The sequence below is a fragment of the Dunckerocampus dactyliophorus genome, chromosome 21 (genome assembly GCF_027744805.1).
Source record: "Dunckerocampus dactyliophorus isolate RoL2022-P2 chromosome 21, RoL_Ddac_1.1, whole genome shotgun sequence".
Lineage (NCBI taxonomy): Eukaryota > Metazoa > Chordata > Actinopteri > Syngnathiformes > Syngnathidae > Dunckerocampus > Dunckerocampus dactyliophorus.
In genome coordinates, this window is record NC_072839.1 from 16,151,820 (window position 1) to 16,179,767 (window position 27,948).

General features: G+C 43.7%; 2 protein-coding genes across 4 annotated transcripts; one reads left to right on the top strand and one right to left on the bottom strand.

Annotated features, from left to right (window-relative positions):
- The first annotated feature begins 141 nt into the window (after positions 1 to 141).
- Positions 142 to 13,802, top strand: vill (villin-like). Of its 2 annotated transcripts, XM_054765663.1 has the most exons (21): positions 142 to 1,029; positions 1,233 to 1,317; positions 5,355 to 5,438; positions 5,513 to 5,587; positions 5,660 to 5,859; positions 6,284 to 6,392; positions 6,651 to 6,761; positions 8,120 to 8,328; positions 8,399 to 8,477; positions 8,549 to 8,647; positions 8,880 to 9,033; positions 9,102 to 9,202; positions 9,275 to 9,412; positions 9,481 to 9,639; positions 9,755 to 9,934; positions 10,012 to 10,157; positions 10,372 to 10,516; positions 10,923 to 11,111; positions 11,191 to 11,259; positions 11,357 to 11,620; positions 11,712 to 13,802. In XM_054765663.1, exons 2-21 carry the CDS (start codon positions 1,255 to 1,257, stop codon positions 11,823 to 11,825), a joined length of 2,688 nt encoding a protein of 895 aa, XP_054621638.1. In that variant the 5' UTR covers positions 142 to 1,029; positions 1,233 to 1,254; the 3' UTR covers positions 11,826 to 13,802. The 2 variants fall into 2 exon arrangements, with proteins under 2 accessions (XP_054621638.1, XP_054621639.1); XM_054765664.1 differs by lacking the exons at positions 142 to 1,029; positions 1,233 to 1,317 and adding an exon at positions 2,160 to 3,094.
- plcd1a (phospholipase C, delta 1a) lies at positions 11,977 to 27,829 on the bottom strand. Of its 2 annotated transcripts, none has more exons than XM_054765666.1 (15): positions 27,672 to 27,829; positions 22,510 to 22,668; positions 21,078 to 21,306; positions 20,879 to 21,008; positions 20,591 to 20,819; positions 18,025 to 18,226; positions 17,784 to 17,928; positions 17,381 to 17,533; positions 16,579 to 16,728; positions 16,350 to 16,506; positions 16,164 to 16,280; positions 15,916 to 16,094; positions 14,237 to 14,372; positions 13,978 to 14,127; positions 11,977 to 12,499 (listed from the first exon to the last, which is right to left on the bottom strand). In XM_054765666.1, exons 1-15 carry the CDS (start codon positions 27,700 to 27,702, stop codon positions 12,408 to 12,410), a joined length of 2,259 nt encoding a protein of 752 aa, XP_054621641.1. In that variant the 5' UTR covers positions 27,703 to 27,829; the 3' UTR covers positions 11,977 to 12,407. The 2 variants fall into 2 exon arrangements, with proteins under 2 accessions (XP_054621641.1, XP_054621640.1); XM_054765665.1 differs by lacking the exon at positions 27,672 to 27,829 and adding an exon at positions 25,740 to 25,988.
- Between the last annotated feature and the right edge of the window lie 119 nt (positions 27,830 to 27,948).

Here is a 27,948-nt window from a genome sequence, read left to right on the forward strand (position 1 = left end):
GTGGGTTTTTACTGACAAACAATAAACAGTGCAGTCTTTCCAAGAGGACTGCAAACTATTCGTGGCAGAGGACGTCATCATCTCATTTGCGTAATTGCTCATCTGATTGTCATTTTTATGGACCAAAAAAATGAAAAGCAAAAGACGTAGCGTATATTCAGACATACAAATGAACTCTTTCTATGTTTTGTAACATCTCAAAGAAGAGACATCACTTAATTCCTCGGCAGCTTGCTCATTTCCAAGAATGTTCTTTTCTACCGGGAAAACAAACAGTGAAATCACGGCGCTAATTCTCAGAGTACGAGATGTTGCAAAAATAACTACAAAAATGAAAAGTTGCAGTATTATTTTACTTTACTTTTAGTGATATTCATTTTTTTAAATGTGGCATTTTGATTTTGTTTAGTAAAATCACAACGAATAAAATAGCAAAACAGGACAATTTAACAGCAATAATAGGATGTATGCTTGCCAAAATGTTAATTTTAATATTTTTTTTACACTATTAGTATTTTATTCCAGTCAAAAATGTGACCACTTTATCCTTGGAACATTTCTGTTTATATTTCTAATCTTGCAATTTTAGTCTTATAAAATCCCAATTTTATTCCAATAATATTACAGCTTTATTTTTGTCATATTTCTATTTGATATGACAAGCACGCCAGGAAACAATGATGAAAAAAGTATCATTGAATGTGATGCATGCTTTTTATTGTCAACAATAAACAATTACATTGGGTTTTTTCTCTTTCAGTATTCGGATTTTATACTCCTAATACTACCGTTTTATTTTTATTTAACTTGTTTCCTCTTTATTCTCCGAACATTGTGACTTCATTTTGGTAAGTTGCAGCTTTATTCTTGTAATATTTCTATTTATTCTTGTAATGTTTGTATTTATTCTTGTAATATTTCATATTTCTATTTATTCTTGTAATGTTTGTATTTATTCGTGTAATATTTGGACTTGAGTTTCATAAGACTTTCTGTTTTATTTTTTGCAGGGATTGTCCAAGCTTCAATGTAAGTGACACACACAGTGTGCGTGCGTGCGTGCGTGCGAAATGACATGCAGGCTGCGCGTGTGTACGTGTAGCAGTTGACGTGCAAGCAAGAGGAGCTTTGCGCTCATGTGACGTTTGGATGTGAAGTGTTAGCTTTGCTGATCCTTTTGTTCCAAGTTCCACTCTTATTGTGAAAGCGTTTCTCTTCGCTCTGGTTCTCAGACATGAACACAACTTCATCTCGATGATGACGATGATGATGATGGGGTCCAGGACGACATCCGGCAGGGAAAAGTCCTCAGTGAAGGTAAGAAAAACAACTTTTTACAATCCTTGATTGTTTTCACTGCCTCGGCAGACACTTGATTAGGTACACCTGCTACTAGCTAATCGCATGTGCCTGCTAAAGCTACAGGATACAGTATGTTTATTATTACGTATGCTGCTAATACAAATAGGCTATAAAGATAAGAACACAAGAACGATGCATCCATCCATCCATCCATCCATCCATCCATCCATCCATCCATCCATCCATCCATCCATCCATCCATCCCTCCATCCATCCATCCATCCATCCCAACAATTGCTGATGTTGCACAATTTATTGATATTAATACGCTGTCAGTGTGTCTTTAATATCCTGTAATAGCATCAAGCTGATTTTATGGAAGGACTTTCCCTCAGATATGATTTGATGGTAATGAACTTAATAATAATGAGATCAATTATCTTTTATAATTATGTACATACAAAATTCTATTAGTATTCATATTGATTATTTATGTATTATATTCTTATTTTTATTGTTATATTCATTGATTGTATTTATTTATGTTTAATACATCTTTATTATTTGCATTCTTATTGTATTATAATATATAGAGTATATAATTATGACATGATGATTAATGATGTCATTCATAATAACTTACTGAATCCTAATGAAATGATTTTCTGATATATATACAGTGTATCATAACATCATATTTATAGATATCTTTCATATATATCGCATTCAAATAATTTAATTACAATTCATTTGAAAAATACATCTATATTTTTTCAAATGTGCGATATGAATATAAAAAATATGTCTTTTAAAGATCAGCAATAAAATATATGATAAAAATGAGCGTTTCCCACAGGGCTGCAATCTATTTGATGACGTCACCGTCTAATTTGCATAATTGGCAGTGATGCATGTGCATTTATTCTTATGGGCGCTGTGGGAGCAAAAAATACAAAAAGCCAAAGAAATATGTTTAGAAATACCAATGAACTTTATTTTGTCCCTTCTTTTTGGGGGGTCTATATGTCACAAGCAAGACGGAGCCATCTGTGGGGGGAGGGGCCCACAGCAGCACCGGCTGCTCGTTGAAAAGAGCGAATGTCCAAAAAGTGTCCAATAAGAGCAGAAAAACTTGTGAGATTTGTTGCTTGTGACATTTTGACTCAATGTAGCAACAAAGTCAGTCTTATTATTCTGTGGCGGACCACAGACGGTCCGTTCTAATGTGTTTATCAGCGAGGGGACCAGGTCTATGTGTGGCTAAATGAAGGCATGGGAAGTACTGAAAACGTCAAATATGATACGGTCATGAATACACACGTGGTGTAGGTGCAGTGTATTCGTCAGAACTGCTCAATCACAAAAGTACCTTCTAGTCTGGATTCTTTCTCCTTTTTAGCGGGAAAAAAGCATGCTCGTAATTGTTTAACAATAAAAAATCTTTTGTTTCTTTTCCCCACTGGGCTTCTTGTGGAACATTCATTCCCGCGTCACGTGTAGCACGTTTGGACCTGATTAGAAGGATGATGATGATGATGATGCTGTACATTTGCATGAAAGAAGTGACAGGATTTGCCTTCGTGGAGGCGGCGTTACGCAACAATATGACATACGCTGTTGTCAACATGAGGACAGGAAATTGCAGGTGTAGGTGTGTTCGTGGGTGTGGAGGTAAATACGGCCAGCGCACGCACACACGCACACACACAGGCTTGCACACGGCACAGCAGGTGAAGCGCTGAGTGTTTTTGCACAAGACCAGTAACGTGCACAGCTGACAAGGCAACACGAGGTAGGTTGAAAAGCAGCAGCTTGCATTTTACAAACAGCCTGGCAATCAAGTCTCCACGTCGTATTTCTACCTGTTGGATTAGTTTAGCAGCCAGGTTGAGATTTGCATGTCCAGCGAGGCTCTTGATGTGGTCTCGATGGCTGGATGGGAAGTGCAGCTTCATTGAAATGGAACCCGTCCTTCCTGTTGCGCTTTTTCATTTCTGCTCAGTGGAATCAGTTTACACGCACGCACTCACGCCTGCGCCCTTTTTTTCTTCTTCTTTTCACGGTCAGAGCAAACATTTCATGCACGGCAGCCTTTATTCTTCTTATTCTTATTCACTTGCTGTACAAATGCACGCATCTGCTCTACACACTCTAGCCTTCTAAACGCACTTCAATAAATCAAATAAGCACGTGTGAACCAGCCCTCATGATAATGATTGTCATCATTATTATTGACCTACTACTTTGAGTGCGTATCGAGACAGGTATATCGTTTTCTATTGTTTTAAAAGTGATCTAATAAAACCCCCAAATAATAATAAATAGCAACGTGAATATATAAACACACAAGTCAGTTTCTCTATTGTTGTGATTGATTTGCTTTTTTCCAGTACAAATAGAGACCGGTAGGCCTACTGTATAGAGTCTTCCATTGTGGGGGGAAATGGTTTTTAAAATGTATCTAAAGATCATAGTAATACAATTACAATACGTTAAAAATGGTATTAATATATACATACACGAGTAAAGTCCTTTATTCTTTTTATTCTTATTATTTTTGACATTACTTCGAGTACAAATAAAGAGAGCTTTGTATTGATATTTTATATTGATTTGTTTATATCAACAAATACTGAATATAATAAATAATAAAATAGAAGCCATGAAACCAAATGGATCCATTGAAATGTGACGTATGAAAGACTGACAGGATGTGTGTGGGTTGATGATCGCAGGGGTGTGTTGAGCGCGATGTACCATAAAAAGTCTTCAGTAATCGTCAGTATGTCAACTTCATGACCTTTCAACCGCTCTCGTGAGGTGTTACGTTCACAGCTAAGAGAAAAATCAAAAAGCTTCAGCAGCAGGAAATGTATTGCGAAGCTTTTTTCCCAACTTCTTAAAATCTTCAAGCAAGAAAACATTTGACGTGTGTCCTCATCTTGGACTGCTGGCTTGCTGCTTTCTTATCAGCTGATTGGAATCGGTGCCAAGTCGACTCTTGTCTTATCTCATCACATCTTCATACAAAGGCAAGCTTTCATGCGACACACACTTTCTCTCCCTGACACTTTGGGTGTTCGCCGTCAGCAGTGCGTGCGTGCGTGTGCGTGCGTGTTGCATGCATTTGAATGAAGAGCAAGCGATGAGTGCGGATGTTGTCAGGATGTCATCTGGTCGCTCGGCAGCCGTCTGTCCCCTGCTGCAGTGGTGAAACATCTCAGCCCCGTCAACCCCCTCAGCACAAAGAAAACACAGATTTCATAGTTCTATCCAATTTTTATTTGAAATCTTATGTGATTTGTAGTGTATTTTATGTGTTCACACTTTTACAATTCCTTTTAGAATTAATCAGAAAATAGCATATTTAATATTTTGTTTATTATTGAGAGTTTGTTGGTATTTTGGATATATATATTTTCTATTATATTTCTATTTTTTTGGTTTATTTCTAACTCAGTTTTCATGTAATTGACAGTATAAATGTTTTTTATATGATCTTTTTCTATTTTTTCCCATTAATCATATTTTATGTTTGTTTGTGTATTAATTAATAATTTTTCATTGATTGTTTAGAGTACGTTGCCTTTTTTCATATATATATATATATTTTTTTTATTTTGATTTCATATACTTATTTCAAACTCCAATTTCCAATTTCCACAGCATGAACACAGCATACATTTTTAAATATTTTATACAATTTTTATTAATCAGAACGTATATATTTGTATCTTTAGTTAAGGATTAATTCATTTTCTTTAATATATGATTTCTTTTTGAGAGTATGTTTGTAAATATATCAAGTATTACAAAAATGGATGCCGTGTTAAAGTTCTTGGTGTATTTCAGCCTCAGTTTCCATGTAATTCACAGCAAAAAAGAGAAAGTTATTTCAAAAATCCAAATAAAAAAAGCTAGTGTAGTGGCAGTGAGGGTAGCTCACACTGTACTTTACCAAGTACTTGAATGCAACACTGGAAGAGTATGAAACATGTCATCCAAGTCATGTGTGTAGAATCCTAAAAGCTAAATGAACGTGTGTGTTTTAGTGCATCAGGATGATGAATGAGTCCAATGACGATGCGTTCAGGAGCGTCAAGAGAAAGGCGGGCCTGCAGATGTGGACCATTAACGTGAGTCATCCCTCAACGCAAACATTGCAACATTTCATCAACACTCAAATCTCCTTTTTTCCACCGCCCAACAGAACCTGCGCATGGTTCCGGTTCCGCCCCAAAGCTTTGGCAACTTCTTTGAGGGGGACTGTTACCTTGTCCTGCATGTGAGGAGCAAACATCAACCCCCGCCCCCTCCCCCCTACAACCTTTACATTGTCGTGTGTCTGCTCCACCAGATGAGTGACAACAAAGGAGGAAGTCCGGCGGCAGACATCCACTACTGGATCGGGAACACGTCCTCCCAGGACGAGCAGGGCGCCGCCGCCGTCTACGTCAGCCAGCTGGACGAGCACTTGGGGGGGGCGCCGGTCCAGCACAGGGAGGTGCAGGGTCACGAGTCGCCTCGCTTCAGGGGGTACTTCAGAAATGGCCTCATGTGAGTCTCCCACCAGATGAGCAACCAAACACCCCATTGGTCAGAATTTCTTTGTGTTGCCGGGCAGAATATGTGGCAAGACTTCAATTTGTCAACATAATCACATTTTTAAAAATGTATTAGTTTTAGCATTTTTGTATATTAGATTCTACTTATATTCTATTATTATATATTGTATTCATTATTATTATTTATTATTATACTGTATATTTGACTTATTTCATTACTAGATATTTTATTTAGTTATTATACAGTACCTTTTATTTATAGTTATGTATTATATGATTTATTGTACAAAGTTGCATTTTTAGTGTATTATGTGAGCGTGTAGGGTGAACTCCTGTCGTGAATAAACGCAACAACGTGCCCGCTGGTACTTTGCTGTGCTTTTATGGCAGTTGAACTTTGCTTGTCGTCTCCACAGCTACAAGAAGGGCGGCGTGGCCTCAGGTTTTAACCACGTGGACACAAACGCCTACAACGTGCTGCGTTTGCTGCACGTCAAAGGGCGGAAGCACGTGACGGCCATGGAGGTACAGCATGCACACGTCAGTTTGAGGATGGAAAAATGGCCCACATGTTAAGTTTTCAGTGCCACATGTCATGTTGCATGTCATAGAGTACTGTGGTGCTTTATTGTTTTCTATTACTTCCGACTGGATTGTCACGACAACCCTGCACCACGTGACTTCATTGCAGTGTATGGCACGACTGGCTGTTGTTGTTTCGTGATGAGCATTATTGTTAGTGATTTTGTGCTCTCGGAGTGATGTGAAAGTGTGTGTGCACAGGTGGAGGTGTCATGGAGCAGCTTTAACACAGGCGACATATTCCTGCTGGACATGGGCAAGGTCATCGTGCAGTGGAACGGAGACAAGAGCAACAGGAGAGAGAAACTGAAGGTTGTCTTTGTTTAAACACTGGATGGTTCTTTGTCTCTTTTCTGGAGTCCATCCGTCCCCCAAAAGCAACGTTTTCAGGAAGTCATTTTTCTTATGTTGCATTTCTTATGTCCTTGAACTAAAATCATTCAACTTTTTACAAAAGTTCCTCAAAAACTGACACTCAAATTCCCGAAAAGGTTTTTTTTTAATCAACAGAACCTATTCAACATAACCTCAACATAATAAATGAACATACAGTATGTTAGTTCATATTTATTTTTGTAGACCTGCTCCTGTTTGTTCTTCTGTGCAGATTCAATATGAACGTACTAAAAGCTGATTTAAAGGAATCAAGCTCAGATTTTAGTGTTGGGATGCGATTTACTTGACATAAACAAATTCCTGGAAGACAAAAGTTCCTTTTTAATCCAAAAAATAGCACCTTTCGCATATACTTGACACTTTTTGCAGTGCAATTGTGTTTATTTGAGTGTATTTGATATTTTTCATATAATAATCATATATCATTTATTATTCTTTATTCTTTATTCTATAGTATTATATGATTGATTTGATATATATATATATATATAAATTTTTTCATGGTATTTAATATTTCAGGGTATTTGACTTCATAATAATACATAAGTCATAATAATACGTCATAATATACAGTACAACATATGAGATTAATATATTTTTTCATAATGTATTATATGTATCTATATTTAATATACTGTACATATATAATCATATAATGCTATAATAAATACTGTATCGTATAAATTTGAATGATATTTCAGGGTATTTGATATCATCCTTGTTATGTAATGTATTATTTATTATTATTAAGATATGATTGATATGATATATTTATGTATATTACTGTATATCAATACACGCACACACACACACACATAGTTACAGTATATCATTTTTTCACAGTATTTTATATTTTAGGGGTGGGCAAACTGCAGTCCATGGGCCAGATATGGCCCACGACAGCATTTAATTGGACCCTCCAGGCAATAAAAAACTAACAAAAAGGGAAACACTGAACCCAGAAAGAGAAATCAAGTATTTTTGCATCATATTTCCCAAATGACTTGATCAGAGCCGCTGCTGTTCTGTGGAATATTTCACTGTTTCCAAACCTTCAAGAATGAAAGAAAGTCTTTGTCTCATGAGTTGGATACTCTCGTCTGAGATGTTCCTTCTGCCATCAAGTGGAAGAGAACGGAACTGTTCTGCGTCTCGCTAGACGATGAACAAGAGACAAGATGGTGTATCTTTTGGCCCACAGCTTGGGAAAGGGTGGAATATGTAAAGTAGAAGCAGCGTGTGCTCTATCTAAGCTGATGAAGTCTACCTTCCAGGCCACCTTGCTGGCTCAGGAGATCCGTGACAGGGAGCGAGGTGGGCGTGCTCAGATCGGCGTGGTGGAGGGCGGAGACGAACGCGACTCGCCTGAGCTGATGAAGATGATGACGGCGGTGCTCGGCCAAAGGAGCGGTACGCTGAAGGCCGCCGTTCCTGACAATGACGACGCCCAGCGAGCGCAGAACGCCGGCGTCCGACTCTACCAGTAAGAAGATCAGTCATGTGATGTGACGAGAACCTTCATGCTTCTTCATGCGCCTGCTGCTTCTCCTCAGTGTCTTTGACGCAAGCGGCAACCTGGTGATCCATGAGGTGGCCTCACAGCCGCTAACGCAAGACCTGCTTCAGTCTTCTGTAAGCTACTTTTACTCTTGGAACACGTGAAGCTCTGTGATGGCCTCAAGGCTGACGCTTGTGTTGGCCAGGACTGCTACATCTTGGACCACCAAGGCTCCAGCGTGATGGTGTGGAAAGGGAAAGACGCCTCCCAGGAGGAGCGGCGGGGGGCTCTCAACAGGGCAGTGGTGAGTGGAGACCACCTCAACATCAAGTCAGGCAGGAGGAGCCTAGGCAGGGATGCTTGGGCTTTCCTGGCCCGAGACTCCTCCCCCAGAGTGAGACGGTTAGATCACGCCAACGTTGTAAAGCTGATGGGGACATTTGGCCCCACCCATGACTGATATCAAAGTTCTCCTGTCCTTGGACCTGAAAGCAGTAATGATTAATCAGGCTCCAGCATGCTTGTGTGTCACGCAGGGTTACATCAAGGCCAAGAACTACCCAGCCAGCACCAGCGTGGAGGTGATGTCCGAGGGAGGAGAGTCAGCCATGTTCAAGCACCTCTTCAAGTCCTGGAGGGACAAGTACCAAACGCAGGGTCTGGGCACCACGCACACTTTGGGGAAGATAGGTAGCCTCCACGCCAGCTCCCATCGTTAGATAAGAACGTGTTTACCTCAAGCATGCCCCCCTCCTTAGCCAAGGTGGACCAGGTGAAGTTTGACGTGATGGAGCTCCACGCTCGTCCCGAGCTGGCGGCCCAGCAGCGCATGGTGGATGATGCCTCGGGGGACGTCAAGGTGGGCTTTCCGGCAGCGGGACTTCACCTTCCCAACGACGGACACACTGATTTGTCTCCACGTGTGTGTCAGGTGTGGCGCATTGAGAATTTGGAGCTGGCGGACGTGAAGCCCAGCACGTACGGACAGTTCTACAGCGGAGACTGCTACTTGGTCCTTTACACGTACCGCGTCTCAAGCAGGGAGCAGCACATTCTTTACATGTGGCAGGTCTGTTTCCATCCCGCCCCGCCACTCAGGAGGAAACTAAAGTTCTTGTCAACGTTCCTCACTTGCAGGGGCGTCACGCCACCAAAGATGAGGTGACCGCTTGCGCCTATCAGGCCGTCAACGTGGACAACAAGTACAATGGCGCCCCTGTGCAGGTGCGCGTGGTCATGGGGAAGGAGCCCCGCCACTTCCTGGCCATCTTCAAGGGGAAACTCATCATCTTTGAGGTGTGCTTTCTCTTCCATGTCTCACAATGACACCAAAAAGCCAAAGAAAAAGCAAACAACAAAGATAAAATGTCAAAAAGTAAAATGCTGAAAATGTTGGCATGTCTGTGTGAAGGGTGGTACTGGTAGACCGGGCGTGGCCAGCCCAGTGGGCGGAGTCAGGCTGTTCCAGGTGAGGGGCACCAGCGAGGTGAACACGAAAGCCACGGAAGTGCAGGCCAGGGCGGCATCTCTCAACACCAACGACGTCTTCCTGCTGAAGGCGGAGCACACGTGCTACCTGTGGTACGGAAAGGTCAGTGCTCCCGGTCCCCGAGGGCGGCGCTCATGACGGATTCAGATGTGAGCAGCTGGATTCTTTGCTTCCTGCAGGGTTGCAACGGAGACGAGAGGGTGATGGGGAAAGCCATTTCCGACGTGCTGTTCAGGCAGGACAAGCAGGTGGTGATGGAGGGCCAGGAGCCGGCAGACTTCTGGGTGGCCCTGGGAGGGAAGGCCCCCTACGCCAGTGACAGAGGGTAACCTAACCTCAGCCAATCACACACCTGAAGAAAGTCATTTCCGGAAAAGAATACAGTCAAACCTCGCTTTTCCTTCCAAAGAAATCACATCAAGCCCATGGAAACACTCCAGTTTGTCACACGCAGTGTTTGTCATCAAAAAACAAATTGTCCGAAATTGTAGGATTTAAGGTTTCCTTGTAATTGTGACCGCCGTCCTTTCATCCTTCAGCCTCCAGAGGGAGGAGCCTCTTCACAGTCCCCGCCTCTTTGAATGCTCCAATCAGACGGGACGGTTTCGGATGACCGAGGTGGACGACTTCGCCCAAAGTGACCTGGACGAGGAGGATGTCATGCTGCTGGACACCTGGGAGGAGGTGAGAGCTTTGCGGTTGGTTTAGGATGGGGGGGGGTCCAAAGTACGGGCCGGGGGGCCATATGTGACCTGCAGCTGATTTTTTATTGACCCTAAAAATACAATTCGAGTCCTCCGACTGGAATCTTACAAAAGATGTTTATTGGACACGTAGTTTTCTTTAGGGAAGTTTAGTTTGCGTTCAATATTTGTAGTTTGAATTTAATATTTGTAGTTTGCATTCAATATTTGGTGTCAGAGGTCAAAAACAAACCACATAAAAGAAATACGTGGTGGGGACACACAGACCACCCTGCTAGTGACTCACTGCTGCCCCTTCAGGTACACCCTGGTATCACAGCAGCCAGTCTGCATCTTTCCAGCTGCTGTAGAAATAAAACATAGAATGATTGTGATCATATCCTCAGATTTTCCTATGGGTGGGGGTCTCCGCCAACCAGTACGAGACCAAAGAGGCGTGGAACAGCGCCCACGAGTACCTGAGGACGCACCCGGCGGACCGCGACCTGGACACGCCCGTGGTCTTCATCAAGCAGGGGTTCGAGCCGCCCACTTTCACCGGCTGGTTCAACGCCTGGGATCCGCACAAGTGGAGCGTAAGTTGAAGGAGGACTTGGTCCTGGTAGGAATGAAGGAAACATCACCAAGGAACTCATGTGAGGATCTTGTCCACAGGGAGGAAACTCCTATGAGCAGATGAAGAAAAAGCTGAACCATGAAGCTTCTCTCTCGCAGATCAGCGTAGTAAGTGATTGATGGGACTAACTGACCACATGGATTATGTAGCAGACGACTTATGTGTGTCGACTTTAAATCTGACGTTCTCCTCTCCATCCCGCAGAGCCTCAATGAAACTCAGTTGGATTCGGGCCCCGTGGGCACAGGCAGGGGTGGTTACCGAGCTCCAGGAGGGCCCATGAGCCTCCCACCCGTCTACAGGAGCCATTTTGGTGAAACATCCCCTCACGCCACCAGCCCTACGCGCCAGTCCCTCGTGTCCCCCACCTTTAAAGCCGGGGGTCCCGGGAAGTGTGTGGACCCCGAGCTCCTCATCAACAAGGCTCCTTCTGAGCTTCCAGAGGGCGTGGACCCCTGCCGTAAAGAGGTGGGTGGGCAGCAATGTCTTCTGCTGTAATGACAACGGTTGACCAGTAGGGGTCAGCAGAAGTGACATCTCTCCCCTGTGGTGACCTCAGGACCACCTGTCGGATGCCGACTTTGAGAGGCTGCTCGGAACCAACCGCCTGGACTTTCAGCACCTGGCCGAGTGGCGGCAGAAGGAGCTGAAAAAGAAAGCTGGACTTTTCTGAGAGAGGACGCCACAAACGTGTCCGACCTGTCTGGATGACGCAGAACGCTAGCTAGCGACTGCCGACAGCGACAGATGAGCGCCCGTTGTTATACCCGCTGGTTCGAATCGGCCGTAATTGCAGATGCAGACTGTATGGAATATTTCATGTCATAACCACACGAGCCGTGCTTGCTGGGAGGCTTTTATTGGAACAGTCGTGGAAAAGAGTGGAGACATGCAATTGGAACTGATGTTGTGTAACAAAATAAAGACAGAATGTACTCAATCAAAGGCAGATCACAAGCGTTTTAAGTGAGTTACGCAGACAAAAAGTCACATGATGTGTGTGTGAACATCATTCGACTTTCATACTGAGATTATGAAGCCGAGTTATGAAAGCCTTAGTATGGCAGAAAAAGACATGTCAGTTTAAATGAATGATCCTCTGCGTCCTTTATAGTCTGCACTTCTCGGCCCAACGAAGCGGGACAAATACTTTATCCATTTGTTCATCTTGGCTTTGTCATTAAAAGCACTCATGACGTCAAAAGACAGTGACTGCAGAGAATGGCACCTGGCGAGACAACACGTTTCTCCTGCGCTACTCGCCATCCAGGAGCATGATGTGCACAAAGAGGCCGGACGAGCCGATGGCGTCTCCGTTCTTGTTCAGGAGCGGGACGTTGCGATATCCTGGAAAAAGATGTTAGAAAGAAGATATAGCAATGCCCCTCCGGATGTCGCCTTTAGAGTTCATGCAGGGTAGCTACTAGTGCAGTGGATAACTCAGAAAACATCTCATTCACCGTAAATCGGCAATAATTCATAAATACAGGTCAAAAATACAGCATACATGTACCACTATTTTAAAAAGTCCATAATTTTTACACGCTTATGTCTTAATGCTTCATTGATAATGTTTTTTCCCCACTTTGTTCGGTGCTCCTTGAACCCCCCATAGGTGTGTGCCATGTGTTGATGGAACTTTGTCACTGATTAGTGGTGAGTAACTGTACCTTTTATACTATAATAGGGTGTGAGGCATATTTACGCCTTAAACCTGGATTGTGTCGAGAGGGAGCAATGGCAATTGGGAGGCTAAGCCTAAGCTAATAATTACAACACTCACTCACTTGCATGTTATTTTGTCATGAGACAAAAAGCTCCTGTGTGCTGTATATTTAACGCCCGAGCCTTGGAAATCCTGTGTTTATTATTTTCTATTACATATATTCCGTGACTTCTGTTATATTTTTCAGGGCATTAGCACACATGAAAACTCTCCAAAGTTGGCAACCACGTCAGGTTTGGGAAAAAATAATATTGCAGGGGTCCCGAACACAAACCCCAAAACTCACTCAAAAAAAATTAGCCCCTGCCACCAGTTTCACAAAACGTCACGAAATTTGGTGGCGACGTGTACAAAAAAGTCTCAAGAACTCTTGTTCCAAAACAAACAGGAAGTCGGCCATTTTGGTTTCCGGCCGGTTTGGAACTTTATAGACCAAATGAGCCCAAATGAAAATCACAGATATGAGACAGACGGGCGAGGTTATATTGCGAAGGACTTTGTGCTGTTCCATAAGATGTGGGCGGGGCACGGCGACAAACTTTGATGATCAATCAGACAATTTGCCACTCAAGTGTTAAACGTCAATAACACAGTTCCACAAGGTCAGATCTTCATCGTAATCGGTACATACATGAAGCTGTACACAGATCACTTCCTGCATTTGTCTCAGCGCCACGCGGTGGCAACAGGAAATATAATGTGCATGAGTTGCGGGGGGTGTGAGGGCCCATTCAACGCTGCTTGCAGCTTTAATGATACATACAGTATGTCTCATAATCTGTACACGAGGCTCTTTTTGGAGGCGTCCCTGTCCTTTCTCTGCTGTGTGAGGCAGTAGAGTACCAGCATTGTCAAAACTGAACCTCAACAATTCTGCCGAGCAACACTGCAAATGTGACATAACCGGATAAACAATCTGCCAAACTCTGCTGCTCTACTTTGCTGTGTGCGAACAAGCTACTAGCTAATTTGAATTCAGATGAAACGGTTTTAAGACATCACTTTTACTACGTGGGGTTGAAGAGAGACATGATGAAAAGAACCCGACTGGTTGTTTAGCCACTTTTTCTCACGATATGAGTGCAGGATCTTTTGGTACCGTTCTGTACGGAGGTGAGCGGCAGGCAGTATTGTCCGATGAGATCATTCTGCGACGTGGTGTCGTAATCCTCCACCACAAATCTCACCATGGCCAGCTCAGGAACGAGGATGTCAAACTGGAAGCGCTCGTTCCACATGGGGTTGAACCCTGCAGGAGGGATCGTCCGTCAGGAAAGGATGACACGCTAACACTGATGTGTGCATGCGTGTGTGTGTGTGTGTGTGTGTGTGTGTGTGTGTGTGTGTGTGTTGCTCACCATTGTTGTCGATGTAGTGCGTCTCCTTGCTGGCGTTGTCTGTCGGCACGCCGTAGATCTCCACTCTCACCAGAGGATCCACGATGGACTTCTGCTTCTCCACGTTGAGCTTGGGCAGCTGCTGAGCTGAGATCACCTACGGTGCATCCCATAATACAACAGCCAGTGCTTACAATCAACACAGCACTCCTGTCACATAGAGGATCTTTGACTAGCATTCCTGTAGTAGTCCCTTCAAAAAAAGCATCATGCTCCCATGAAAGAGAGGATCTTTGAGCAGTGTTACTGCAATAAGTTGTCAAAAGCAGCGGCGTGCTCCCGTTAAATAGAGCATCTTTGAGCAGTATTCATGCAATAAGTTGTCAAAGGCAGCGGCATGCTCCCGTTAAATAGAGGATCTTTGAGCAGTATTCATGCAATAAGTTGTCAAAAGTAGCGGCATGCTCCCGTTAAATAGAGGATCTTTGAGCAGTATTCATGCAATAAGTTGTCAAAGGCAGCGGCGTGCTCCCGTTAAATAGAGGATCTTTGAGCAGTATTCATGCAATAAGTTGTCAAAGGCAGCGGCGTGCTCCCGTTAAATAGAGGATCTTTGAGCAGTATTCATGCAATAAGTTGTCAAAGGCAGCGGCATGCTCCCGTTAAATAGAGGATCTTTGAGCAGTATTCATGCAATAAGTTGTCAAAAGTAGCGGCGTGCTCCCGTTAAATAGAGGATCTTTGAGCAGTATTCATGCAATAAGTTGTCAAAAGTAGCGGCGTGCTCCCGTTAAATAGAGGATCTTTGCGCAGTATTCATGCAATAAGTTGTCAAAGGCAGCGGCGTGCTCCCGTTAAATAGAGGATCTTGCGTGCTCCCGCCATGTCGAGTAGTGACATGCAGATCGATACTGAAATATTGATACCTCTGATACGAGATCTTGACCGCGAATGAAAATATGGATCCTTTGATACTTGAGTCATTTCAGGTAAAGTATGTCATTAACAGGAACACAGTGGAAAGTAACCAATTATTGAACATGATTGTGAATTAGTTTTTAATGAAATAGTAGTTTACATTTATTTTAGTAGTTGTATTATTTGACTTATTTTCTTTTTCGGTTGTTTTTCCTGTTGCTGTGTAGTAGCGTGGCTATATTAGAAGTCATGGCGCCACCTCAGGATGCCTAAATATTTCATGTATTGTATTCTTTATTCTAAGAACTGTGTTATGGTTTGAAGTACTGCTTTGAACACGCTAGCTGTCGTTTTAGAAAGTATCGGCATCGCCCATACCAGCCTGAATTTTACTCAGCGTCGTAACGGAAAGAAAGTCAGTGGTATTGCACATTGCTAGTATAGAGGATCTTTGATGAGTGTTTTCCAAATACTTCTGTCATATATGTGCTGCAGTACCACGCTGTAGCTTAGGGGGCGAGAGTGAGTCTTGTAGGCTGTCGTGTGCCTGAAGCCCAGCGCAGAGGAAGCCTTGGGCGTAGCAAACAAATGAGGAAGGCTCGCTTGCGCTGTTCTTCATTGTGAAGGCAAGAGTTTTTTGTTGGAAATCTTAAGTGTTGAAAAGTTGTGTTTGTCAAGGCAGACCTTGTTGGTATCAGCGCTTGTGTTCGAGCATCATTCAGTGTGTGCAAGTGACGCTACTGCATTCCTGCGTGTGTAAAATGAAAAGCTGAAAGCTTCACCATGACATGAAGCGTCTTATGTCTCAACCAGGGTCCTCTGGACAGCACGTTGGGGTCAAAGTCCGAGGACGTGGTTCTCTGGAATTCCGGTTTCAGGATGTATCCGCACGCTCCGTTGGATAGGAAGCGGCCCTGGTTGATGTGCATCTCCTTGGAGGGAGTCTGGAAGTTGAGAGCCACTGCCAATCAAAAGGTCGTTACTGTGCAGCCCATGGGAGGGAGTGATGATTGATGAAGGTCATGTGCACCTATTTGACAGCCGGCGTTCCACAAGGGCACCGGATTGTAGTTGGAGGAGTCGGTTCTGGAGCCGGCGGGGTAGATCCTGCTGAGCTTGTCCATATTGTGGTGGATGAAGGCGGTGGCTGCAAGCGTGACGTGGAAGCATCAACACACGTCTTGTAGAGTTGAGAGAAACGCTGGCAGGCGCTCACCTGAGCTGTCAGCCAGGTTGAAGGCTTTGCTCTCCTTGAAGGAGGACATCTCGTAGAACGCCAGGTTTTCTCTGGCGTGTTCAAAGCCATTGAAGTGGACGCTCTTGCAGTAGATGACGATGTCCGACAGCTCTCTAGCAAGTTTGATCTTTGATTTCTGAGGAAAGAGGAAGTGGTCATGTTTGTACACAAGAGTATTTACTTTCCTGAGAGGACAACTTTGTCACACCTTTTGGTGGGCTCTCTGTCCGTTCTCCTGCTCCGCGGCCTCATCCTCCTCGGACACGGAGCCCTCCTCCATGGTGTTGTTGTTGTAGCTGAACGCGGTGTCTAGTTTGTTCAGGCGTTTTCCCTTGACGAGGAACTTGCCTTTCAGTTCCTGCAAGTACGTAAACACCACAGCTGGAGATGAGACTTTATTCCTCAGTGACTGAACGTTACACTCCAGCGGCGTCTTGTTCAGTTAACGTTCATATTTACTGTCAGGGCCTCCATGAGCGCTACGTGCACAAGCTGTGGGAGGCCACAGAAGTACAAGGCCATGCTTCTTCTCAAATACGGTGCTGTGATTGTGTACAAGTGGAGATGGAATGTTTGGGTGTGGTCCTCCCAAGTTAAGGTCAAGGCTGCATGTTACACTGTTACACTAAATGTTCCACTGCATGTTACACCATCCGGTCCAGTGAATGTTGTGAATTGAGTGTTTCAGTGAATGTTACTCAATGCTACACTGAACGTTAACGTTTTCTGTTACATTTTTACATGGAATGTTACACTGCGTGTTACAGTGCATGTTACACTCAGTGTTACACTACATGTTACTCGGAATGTTAGCATTGTCTGTTGCACTGTGATATGGAATGTTACACTAAATGTTCCACTGCATGTTAGTCGGAATGTTACACTGAATGTTACATTGAACGTTACACTGAACGTGAATGTTACACCCAATGCTACTCTTTTACGCTGTATGTTACTCTTGGTGTTACTCTGCAAGCTACACCGAGTAGTATCGTGTACCACGCACACACCTGGGGCGAGGGGAAGGTGGTAGGCAGGTTTGTCCCGAGGGGCTTTGTGACCAAGGCATCCCCCAGGATGGAGACGATGTGATGGGCCATGAGCCTCTGCTGGTCCACGCTGCAGTGGTTCTCCAAGGACAGGATGACCGGGTAGTCGGACGTCTGGAAGACACAGCACAACAATGCTTGTCTGGAGCAGACGTGCCACCTTGTCGTGAGTCACTACAGCCTCTCATGAGGGAATGAGGAAGCAGATCCTTTATTAGCATGCTAACCTTTCCCTTTGTGTAGCAAACAACTGGAATGCTAGCAATTCCAAGTAAGTATGAAACAGTAGTGAGATGTTTTGTTACTGCTAATTTCTTGCTATGATACAGGATGTGCAAGAAGGAGGCCTGCGGCTGTCGCGCACCTTGAAGGCGTAGTCTTTGATGACTTGGATGACGTCTCTGAAGAGGATTTTGGAGGTGAGCGTGTAGCCGTGGTAGATGACGGGCTCTCCGTTGGCACCGTCCCAACAGTCCAGCTCCACACAGCGACAGCTCTTCATGAGAGCTCTAAATGTAAAAAAAAACAACAAAACCTGGTACTCTCTGCACTTGAGTAAGGAAAGGCCTCCAGCCTCCTGTTTGAGGAAATACGCTGCAGTCTACCTGATGTAGGCCTCGGTGCTGCTGGGCCCTTTGAGTTGGTCTTTGGTGAGATAGGTGTTATGCGAGGAGGAGATGTAGTAATGGTTGAGAGGCTGGTTCATGTCCTGGTACACGTCCTTGTGGGCGGGGTTGAAGATGGCGCAGTCTTCGTGTTGGAGGTACATCAGGAAGCCGTCTTTGGTCATGTGCTTCTTCTGTTTGGCTGCAATTTTATTAGAATTTTTATATATTCCTAATATTTATGTACATTCCTTACACACGCAAAACAAATCATCACGACTGAAAAAGAAATGTTAAAATTCCATGGCAAAATAAACATTTAAGTCATAAAGGAGTTCAATCAAAATGCTGTTCTTGTGTTTGAGCTTTTTCACATTCTGTGCCACTTTAAAAATATGCATTAATAATTCAATGTGCACGGACCAGCCTGACACGGTCAAATTGAGGCCCTTCAATACTTTGTGTCATTTACATTCATGCAAATACTCAGTCAATATGTACATACTATGAACATGTATGTAATGTGTGTACTACCGAGTGGCTACACTTTTCACGCTGTTTGGAGTTGGCTGAACCCTCATCGATGACTAAGCTAGTTACTGCTACTCGGTGTATTGGTGACAACGTATTTGATGATATTTCTCCAGGTCCAGCACGAATCACCATGGCTATCTCATCATGTCTCAGTAGTGTAGTTCAGGTGGTAACGCTACTAGTGAACGGTGTAAGCATACTGGTTTCGAAACCTGGTCAAAGCAATTGTTAATTGTTGGCTGTTTTGTCGAGAAACAGACCAACCAAATGGCTTCCTGACTACTTCCTTGGCATTGCTCCATCTATCGCCGTCATCACCACCAATACAATGCTATGTTACTTCACCAGGTGGCAGCACCACTGTGTGGTGGTGCACGGGGACAAGTGCATAATCATCACCCCCACAACAATATCATGCACCCTTGCCAGTTGGATGGCTCTGCTGATAGCACCACAGGTTCATGGTGCACGAGGACTGGGGCTCAAAATCTGGTCATCAGTTGGCCATCTGTTTTGTCTAAAAACTATTTCTTTCCAGGTCCAGTACGTATTGTAGTCGTTACTTAAGATACAATATCATGAATCTTCATTAGCAGGCTAACTCAGTTGGTAGCACTGCAGGCTACGATGCAGGGGATCAGGGTTCAAGTCCCAGTTAGCCATCTATTTTGTCTAAAAACAAATATTCTCCAGGGCCAGTACATATTGTAGTCGTCACTTGCGATACAATATCATGAATGTTTGCAAGCAGGCTAACTCAGTTGGTAGCACTGCAGTTTACGATGCAGGGGATCAGGGTTCAAATCCTGGTTAACCACCTATTTTGTGAAAATACAAATTTCTCCAGGTCCATTGTAGTCATCACTTCCGATACAATATCATGAATGCTTGCCAGCTGGCTAACTCACATGGTAGCACCGCAGGTTACGGTGCAGGGGATCGGGGTTCAAAACCCGGTCAGTGTCGCCTAACATGTGATAGGGAGTTGCTTGCCCAGTTGGCTATCGATGTGGCACAATGTAAGTAGGGACACCCCCTCAACATTACTTATGGTAAGTATCAACACACGAAGACCCGCCTCCAGGATGCCTGCTGCCAGGGAAAGCTTAAGTGCCTCAGAGATCTGTCCAGCTGGGTGGAGTCAACATAAAAGGAGAAGTAGGCGTATAGGATAAAAAGGGGCACCGTGGGCGAGGGCGTGGGGGGGTGGTCGGGGTGGGGGGTGGGGGGAGGGAGGGCGCGGGCGTTGGCGCGGGCGTGGGGTGGGCAAAAAGAGTAGGAGTTAGCCAGCAGGCCTTTTTATAAGTTCTCTTATTGTACTTAAAAAAAACTTAGTAGAAAAGCCATCTTTGGTTTTCAAGTACTTTGTAGCCTGACCAGGATTTGAACCTTGATCCCCTGCACCATGACCTACTGTGCTACCAACTGAGCTAGGCAGCTGGTAGGTACATGTGATGTTGCATCGGAGGTGATGACCACCACACGTGCTGGACTTGGAGAAATAGCAAGGAAGCCATTTGTCTTTTTCTACACAAAACAAGGAACTGAACTGAACCAACGTGCCCAACATTTGCTCAGTTCAGCCAGGTTTTGAACCGTGAACTCCTGCGCCACAACCTGTTGTGCTACCAACTGAGCTAGCCAGCTTGCAAGTATGCCTGATGTTGCATCGGAGGTGGTGACCACCATACGTGCTGGACTTGGAGAAATAGCAAGGAAGCCATTTGTCTTTTTCTAGACAAAACAAGTACAGGTAGCTGGAAGCCCAATGTTACCAATACCAAGGAAGCCATCCAAAATAACTGCTCTGGTTTCAAACCCCAGTCCTCCTGCACCATGACCAAGCGGTGTTATCAGCAGAGCCGTCCAAATGCCAAACATGCTTGATATTGTTGAGGGGGTATTGATGATGATAGATGTAGCGAAATTACAAAAGGACCATGCAGGAGTTGGGTGGCACTCCTTGCTAAACTTATCTTAAATGTTAGGAATATTCAACAAGTCTTCAAGGTGTCTTTTTTCCCCCTCCAACCTGTTTCATCCATCTCGTATTTGTCGATGAGTCTGACAGCATCCGCCGTGGTGGTCTCCTCCCTCTGCTCATTCAACAGGAAGTTGAGGAAATCTCGCATGCTCATCTGACCCTCCGTTTGGGCGTAGTTGCCGTAGATGACGTCAATCTCCTCCCGATGGGTCAGCAGGTCGTAAAAGTGCTTGATCTCTGAGTCTTCCAGGGAGCCCGAGTTGGAATGGTCGCATTTCTAGAAAACATGTGGTTTAGTGTTGGACGTTTTGCTTGAAGAACTCAAGAGGAACTCACCTTAAAGAGTTCTTCGGCATAGGTGTCGTCCACTTCTATGTTGATGTGTCGCAGGAAGCGCTTGAGCTCCTTCAGGTTCATTTTGTTGTCGTCATTCTTGTCAGCTTTCCGCATGCAGTCGATGATCCAGCTGGCATACAGATGCAAGGTCTCCACCACTACCATTCAAAGAACATCTCCCTTTCTCTGTCAAGGATACTGCTCGCCCTTCTGCTGGCGGCTGAGGCTGCGCATGTTGCCGATGACCTTATTGAGTGCTTTGACCCACCGGTCGGCCTCCTGATCATCGCCGGCCATCAGGTCCAGGACCTTCTTGCGGCCCTTGAAGACGATGGAGAAGCAGCGATCCTCCTCGGTCGGTTTGGTGTTCTTGTTGAGACCTTCCGACTGGCGGCCATTGCGCACAGAGTCCACGTCATCGATGGAGACTGCGTCGCAGAGAGGTAACGCATTAAGGACATGCTTGACATGCAAACACATTTCCAAAAAGTAGTCATCACGCTCCCTTGGAGCTTTCACTTCCTTCCTAGAAGCCTTCAGTGCACTTGACTCCTTTATCAACAGGAAGCAGTTTTTGTCTCCTTTTTTATTATAACTCCTTCCTGTCGTCTGAAAGTCATTTGCTCTCCTTGAACACGCGTCAATATACAGTGTCAGTCATAAGTTTAGACACACTTCTCATTCAATCGCATGGGAAAGTGGCTCTAAACATTTGACTTGTACTAAAGTAGGACTGCACTGATAGTAGACGACAAAGCCAAAACAACACGTAACAAATCCTGGCCAAGTTTCAGACAATAAGCCTCATAACAGATTACATTGAGAATTTTAAAAAGCAGTGTACAGCACGGGTGTCCAAAGAGTGGCCTTGGGTGCCCTTTTTAGCCTGCGGCCCTCTGCGTAATGTCAAAATATCAGTGTAAAATGTATTATTTACCGAGTCACCATGTCAAAATCTTTGCAAGCATGCGTATGTTCCAAACAGGTTACATAGGCAGTGGTGGCGTATTGCCCGGCCGCGGAGCTTAAAGACCGCTGAGACATGAAGTTACGGTCAGCTGATCATTCCTTGTTGGCGGAGAGCAGCCAAACACATTCCAGAATTGCTTTGCACACCAGACGACAACAACACAGCTGGAAACACCACCATCAGGCACTTCCATTCTCTTCCCATCCAACATCCTGGCCGTGACCACGAGGCCTCTCGTCTCTCCATTGTGGAGCAGCTTAAAGCACGGAAGCGCAGGCGTGATGTCATCAGCTGCAGGACAAAACACTCAAAAGTAGGAGCTTAGCTAGCTGGCTTACGATCACACAGACTCCTCCATGTTCACACAATGACGCCGTCTATGTCTAAAGGTCAGAGGAGGAGAAGGGGGCTGTGTTTCAGAAACACCCAAACGCATGCTCAGCTGACTGCTCGGATAAGACAAATAGTTTGGAAGAAGCTCAAGGGCAGCGTTTGTTCACTGCAGACTTGGGAATTTGGGCGGAAAGTCTTCATCTGGAGGCGTGGAGAGCAAAAGGAAAAATTCTCCAGAAGAAATATGCAAGGGAAGAGTAAAAGACTTCCCCCGAAGTCTAGCTTGCGTAAAGAGCAGACAGCAACACAAAAACAGCTCAGCACTCACACGTCTGTTTGCGCTTGAAGAACTTGTTGGACTCGTACCACACGGTCTTGCAGTCCTCCTGCAGCTTGTAGAAGCGAACCTTCTGCCAGGAGCGCGATCGAACCTTGGTCAGAGAACCACCAGCCAGCAGGAACTGCAGATCTGGGTCACCCTCCAAGCCTGCAAACATCAATGTCAACACCTTGTCATACATTTGATAAAGGATGCGTTAGGTAGATACAACCTTAGATACATTCTTTGATAATATCAGGCTTTGTTTTTCCACAAGTAGATTTGGAGCCACCTGTTTGTTTACGTGAAAAGCAAAACAAATGTTTAGAAATACAAATGAACTTACTGTACTCCTGTTGCTTCTTATTGTCGCTTTTTTAATGCCACAAACAAGACGGAGCCAGCTGTGAGTATGCTTTTATGCTTTCACTGTTAATCATTTCTGATGTGGTTGATCGTTCAAATTCAAACCAAGGTTTCAACTTCAAACAAGAGGGAAGTGTGAGAAAATGTGAATGCCTATTTTTGGACATGTCTAGCTTGGATTGGTCCTGGGTGTCCAGTCTGAGCGTATTTCCTGTTTTATTTGGTGTTCATGTTGACACATTGAACCTGCTGGGACTCAGGCTTGGCCTTACTACACTAATACTCTATTACGGAGCATTGTCATACAAAAACACCAAAATACACGGCATGACAGCCGTACTGTATACACGAGTGGAGCAATGTCAGGGAGTGAGTCGTCTGCCGAGAATGATTGCTGACTGCCAGAGCAGCCAGCACAAAAGCGGCAAAAAGAGAAAAACACAAGCGAGTGTTGTCTGGTGGAGGGCGTGTCACGACAGCACCTTTCTGGTCGGGGTCGTAGGAAGAATCACAACATTGCTGACATTTCTTTTCCACCCAGAGTGTGCCTCCGACTCTCTGATCACGAGTCTTCCTGTGGGCGAGGCCAACAAGACGCTTGACAGCCCACTCCTTGGCTCATATTTTTGGGGGTGGGCGGGCTTCAACAAGCAGCAGTGCTTTGCATGTTTAAGAAAATGTAAAAAAGAGGTCTTCATTTAAAGTGAGCACAAAAGAGAAGAAGAAAAAGAAGAAGAGCTGTGTGAGTCCTAACTAGGAAGAATCATATGAATCAGTTCAACAACAAAGGAAAGAAAGGCAGCAGATGTTTCCAGCTGACAACTTGTTGTTACAACACGTCTGCTCTTTGATTTGCCACTAAATTGCTTTGAAAATTGAGATTTTCCTTGTTTTCTTGAGGGGGATGCGAGATGACTTTTCCAGCAGAACTTGGAAAATGTGACACTCACACATGTAGAAGTGGCTTTGGCTCTTTGAATGATGCCCTTCAGGGCTTGTTTTCTTTTGAAACGACCACCTTCGCGTCTGAATTTAGGGCAGGTGCGTCAAACTCCTTTTCACCGCGGGCCACATTGCCGTTATGGTTACCCTCAGAGGGCCGCCTGTAACCCGGACACCACAGAAATGTACCATGACCTCATGATATTGGTACACATTGGATTATTAGCATTTTCATTTTGTTTTTATTGTTTTACCAACAAACTTATATTAAAATTAGAAGTCAAGGAGGCAAACAGACATTTGAGTGTACCACTACAATATTGGAGCATTCATTTGACTGTAAATGGAGGTCGACAACAAATAAATAACAAACTCCCACTGTAGGCAGTACACATTTTCTATCAAAAATAATACAAAATAATGTAATTCATCTAGCATAGGGTTGAAATATTAAAGAATGAAAATATTACTTTTTGAAAGTCGGAATATTATTGGAAAGAAAGACAACAAAATCAAATAAAGCTGTCATTTTTGGAAAATTAGGTTGGGGGGAAAATGATAATATTATGAGAATAAAGTCAAAATATGGGAAAAAGAACATTTATGAAGATTATTTAAGAAGAACGTCGAACTATATGGAACCCCTCTCACCCCCCGCAAAAAATCACAAAGCTGACATGCACTTATTTCTTGAAATATTCAGAACTTCTTTGCATAAAATATCAAAGTTGCATCCTTTCATTTTTCAGAATGCGGCCGTTTGTGGAAAAAGTTTGGACCCCCTGCACGAGAGCTAATGAATTTGGTTGTACTTTTCTTGAAGGTCAACAATGTTCACGCTTTTATCTTTTGAGGGTAAAAAGTGTCAATAATAGAAAATAGAAAAAAATAGATGTCCCATAGGACAAGTGTCATTATTAAGATTTGAACCAGGTGCAAATGCAGTACCATTCATGATTTGGTTGTCCAACGAGGTACAGTCTATGCTATATACCAGGGGTCGGGAACCTTTTTGGCCAAGAGAGCCACATATTTTAAAATGTATTTCCATGAGAGCCTTTTTTTTTAAACATTCAATACAACTAAATGCGGGCATTTTTAAACATTACCAACAATTTTAAAATATAAGTCTCTGAATGTATTATTTTTAATAACATTATACTGAAGCTAACCAATAAATAAAATACTTCTTACCATTAATGCGACTTCTGGTTTTGTACCGCACTCATGTTTCTTTTTGTCAAAAGGCTCTGCAGAATTAGCTAGCTGGCTATTAGATCAAAGGAGCGAAGAGTACTTCTTGACTTGTCAATGACCCGGGTAGGCTACTGCATTATTCAGTAATAATCGAGTTTTGATGTCTGACCCAGAAAATATCAGGACAGCTGGTTTGCATGGGTGGATTAAAATGCATAAAACAAGTTTTATATTTGGAACGTTACTTTAAATACTGTGATTTGTTTTACTTTAAAATGTCAGTGAATTTTGTTAAATACATTTTGTGGCGTTAACAAATGTCTGAGAGCCAGATGCAGTCACCAAAAGAGCCACATCTGGCTCCCGAGCCATAGGTTCCCTACCCCTGCTATATACGAATAGCCCCCCTCATAACACTCGTGGTGGTGCAGTGTGCATGCGTGGATAAAAGCAGGACGTTTAGCGATGATGAGTGTATGATCCTCCTGTTTGTCCGTCCTCATGGCTCCCGTCAAGAATGCATAGCTGCAGGCAACGAGAAGGAAACCCTCTCTCTCACACACACGCACGCACACGACTACCTGGTCACAGCAACAACACTTAAAAGTGCGCAAAAGTGACTTCTGCCGCTTTACACACGATCTTTGATTCCTGATGCCGTCTTTAACAAGCAAAAGCCACGAGACGTGCACAGATGTAGTTTTTTTTTAGAGATGGGTGGTGGTCTCACTCACCGAGACGTTTCCCGTTCTCTCGTGCAACTTTCTTCACTTGCTTCTGATGAACACGTTCCTCAGCTTGCGTCCTTTTACGCTTACTTTTCAAGCAAGACATCGCTCTTTTTTTAAAACAGTATTTTCCTTTCCGTGCTAACCGATTATCGAGCAAGGACTCGCAGCAATGTTGCATCCATGTTCCAAGAGTCAGGAAAAAGCACAAAAAAGAGCACGTATGTCTGTCACTGGGCGGGACCAAGTTCTCTCCTGTTGCTCTTTTTATTCTCTTATCTGCTGCAGAAATTGCGCAAAATACTGTTAGAGGGTGGAAAGATCTAATGAGGTGTAGATAAAGGTCGTTTATACGTTGCAGGAGGAATCTGGTGTCGCCGCGAAAACTATTTATAAGCGTGACATGTGACCTGAAAGTCATGATTCACTTTTGCATGCAATGCTGATGACTCAAATTTGAACTTGGAAACTATTGAGACCAAATATGAGCTGAAAGAAAAATGGTAAAAATACACTAGTAGTCTATCTGTGCGGCATGAGATAAAGTTAGCACACGCAAAATGGACATGCGTAAAGTGAGACAGATGTAACAGAGAGAATCAGGCCACTTTTCAAAATAAAACATAAAAAAAATTGAAATAACCGAAATTATTTTTTCTTTCTGTGCGGCCCGGTACCAAATGACCAACAGCCCGGGGGATCACTGCTTTATAAGCAATGAATCAGTTCGACCCACAAAGCATGCCTGGAAGTCCAGTCTCACCCCTCAGCAACAGAAAGTTACCCAGCATGCCTTGCAGATCATACATTTGTATAAAATAGTTTTGCTTTGCGTGTGCAATTAGCCTATGTGGTGCAGTTACATTGTGTGTTCCACAGGTGTTACTTGTTGTGTTATTCTTAGCAACCCACTCTGGGTGTGTTGCAGACATCAGCAAGTCTAAAATTATGTTCAAATATGTAATATACAACTGATGTCTGACTTTTTGAAGTAAAATCGAGCAATATTTTAGTCATCTTCCTCCTTGACATACAGTATGTTCATTGCACAGTTATAAGTGAAATAGTTGTGCAATTTTGAAATTTATTATAAATTTAGTCATTGTTTATATGCATGCAGTTGTGTTCTTCCTCATTGCTTTGGCAAAAAGCCTTAATATATTCCTCTAAAATGCACTTTGGACATGTAATTATTCATATTTATATTTCAGAAGATGACATAGCCGATTTAAAAAAGCAAATGACTCAAGTAGAAGTATAAAAAAATAGAAATAAAATAAATGAACTAAATATGTATAAAAATAAAAATGATTTCAATAAAAATGGAAAAAATAATAAAAATAAATAAAAATGAGTCACGACTTAATGACCTTTGGAAAACGTGGGTCCCAGATTGAGACCCCAAGTGATACAATGTCAAAATGGATGTTTTTATGAGCCTCTCAATTATTTGCCATTCATGGGTGGTCCTGGGCCATAACTCCCGTGAAATCCTGGATCTACTATAACCTGAAATGCATTTTGCTGTCATTATGTGCGTCCATGTAACGCACTAATCTTTGGGTATCTGGCTCTGTTACATGATTTTTAAAAATAATTATTTATGATGAAAACGAAGGGCATGTGCTATTTAAAAATATAAATTGCTTGTTTTGACTTCATTAAAAGCGGGCTGTGACCCAACGACTTTGGGGGTCAGTAGAGAGATTACCTGATTCTACATGCCAGAATATTAAAATCAGCACTCAGTAGGACAGTCGCGTACTTGTACACCATGCAAACCACAAAAGTAAAGCTTTTTTTTTTTTTAATACTTCCAACAAACCTGCGCATGTTATCTTGTGTTGTCCAGGTGTACTGACTGTACTGTTTGCATGAAACCGTGCTGTATCAGAGGTGGAATTAAGTTGTAAATCTGTGCGTCACCAGGCAACTCACCGTGTCTCCCGGCGGTGCCGTTCGCCTCCATTCTGCCCTCACTCCAAATGCGTGCTGGGGCTGAAAGTCCAAAATCACAACCGTAAAACTTGTGTTATCCCACAGGGAACCAGGACTTGACTTTGCCCCACTCTGAGGCGCAGTGCGCAGCTGCCAGCAGCCTGCCCGCTCTATAAGGGCCGGGTCCAGCCCACACCCACTGCTACACCGGTCTGACAAGTGTTGTCATGCACACTCCCAGAGAGTAGAGCTGTATGGAATTCTGTTCTGTTATGAT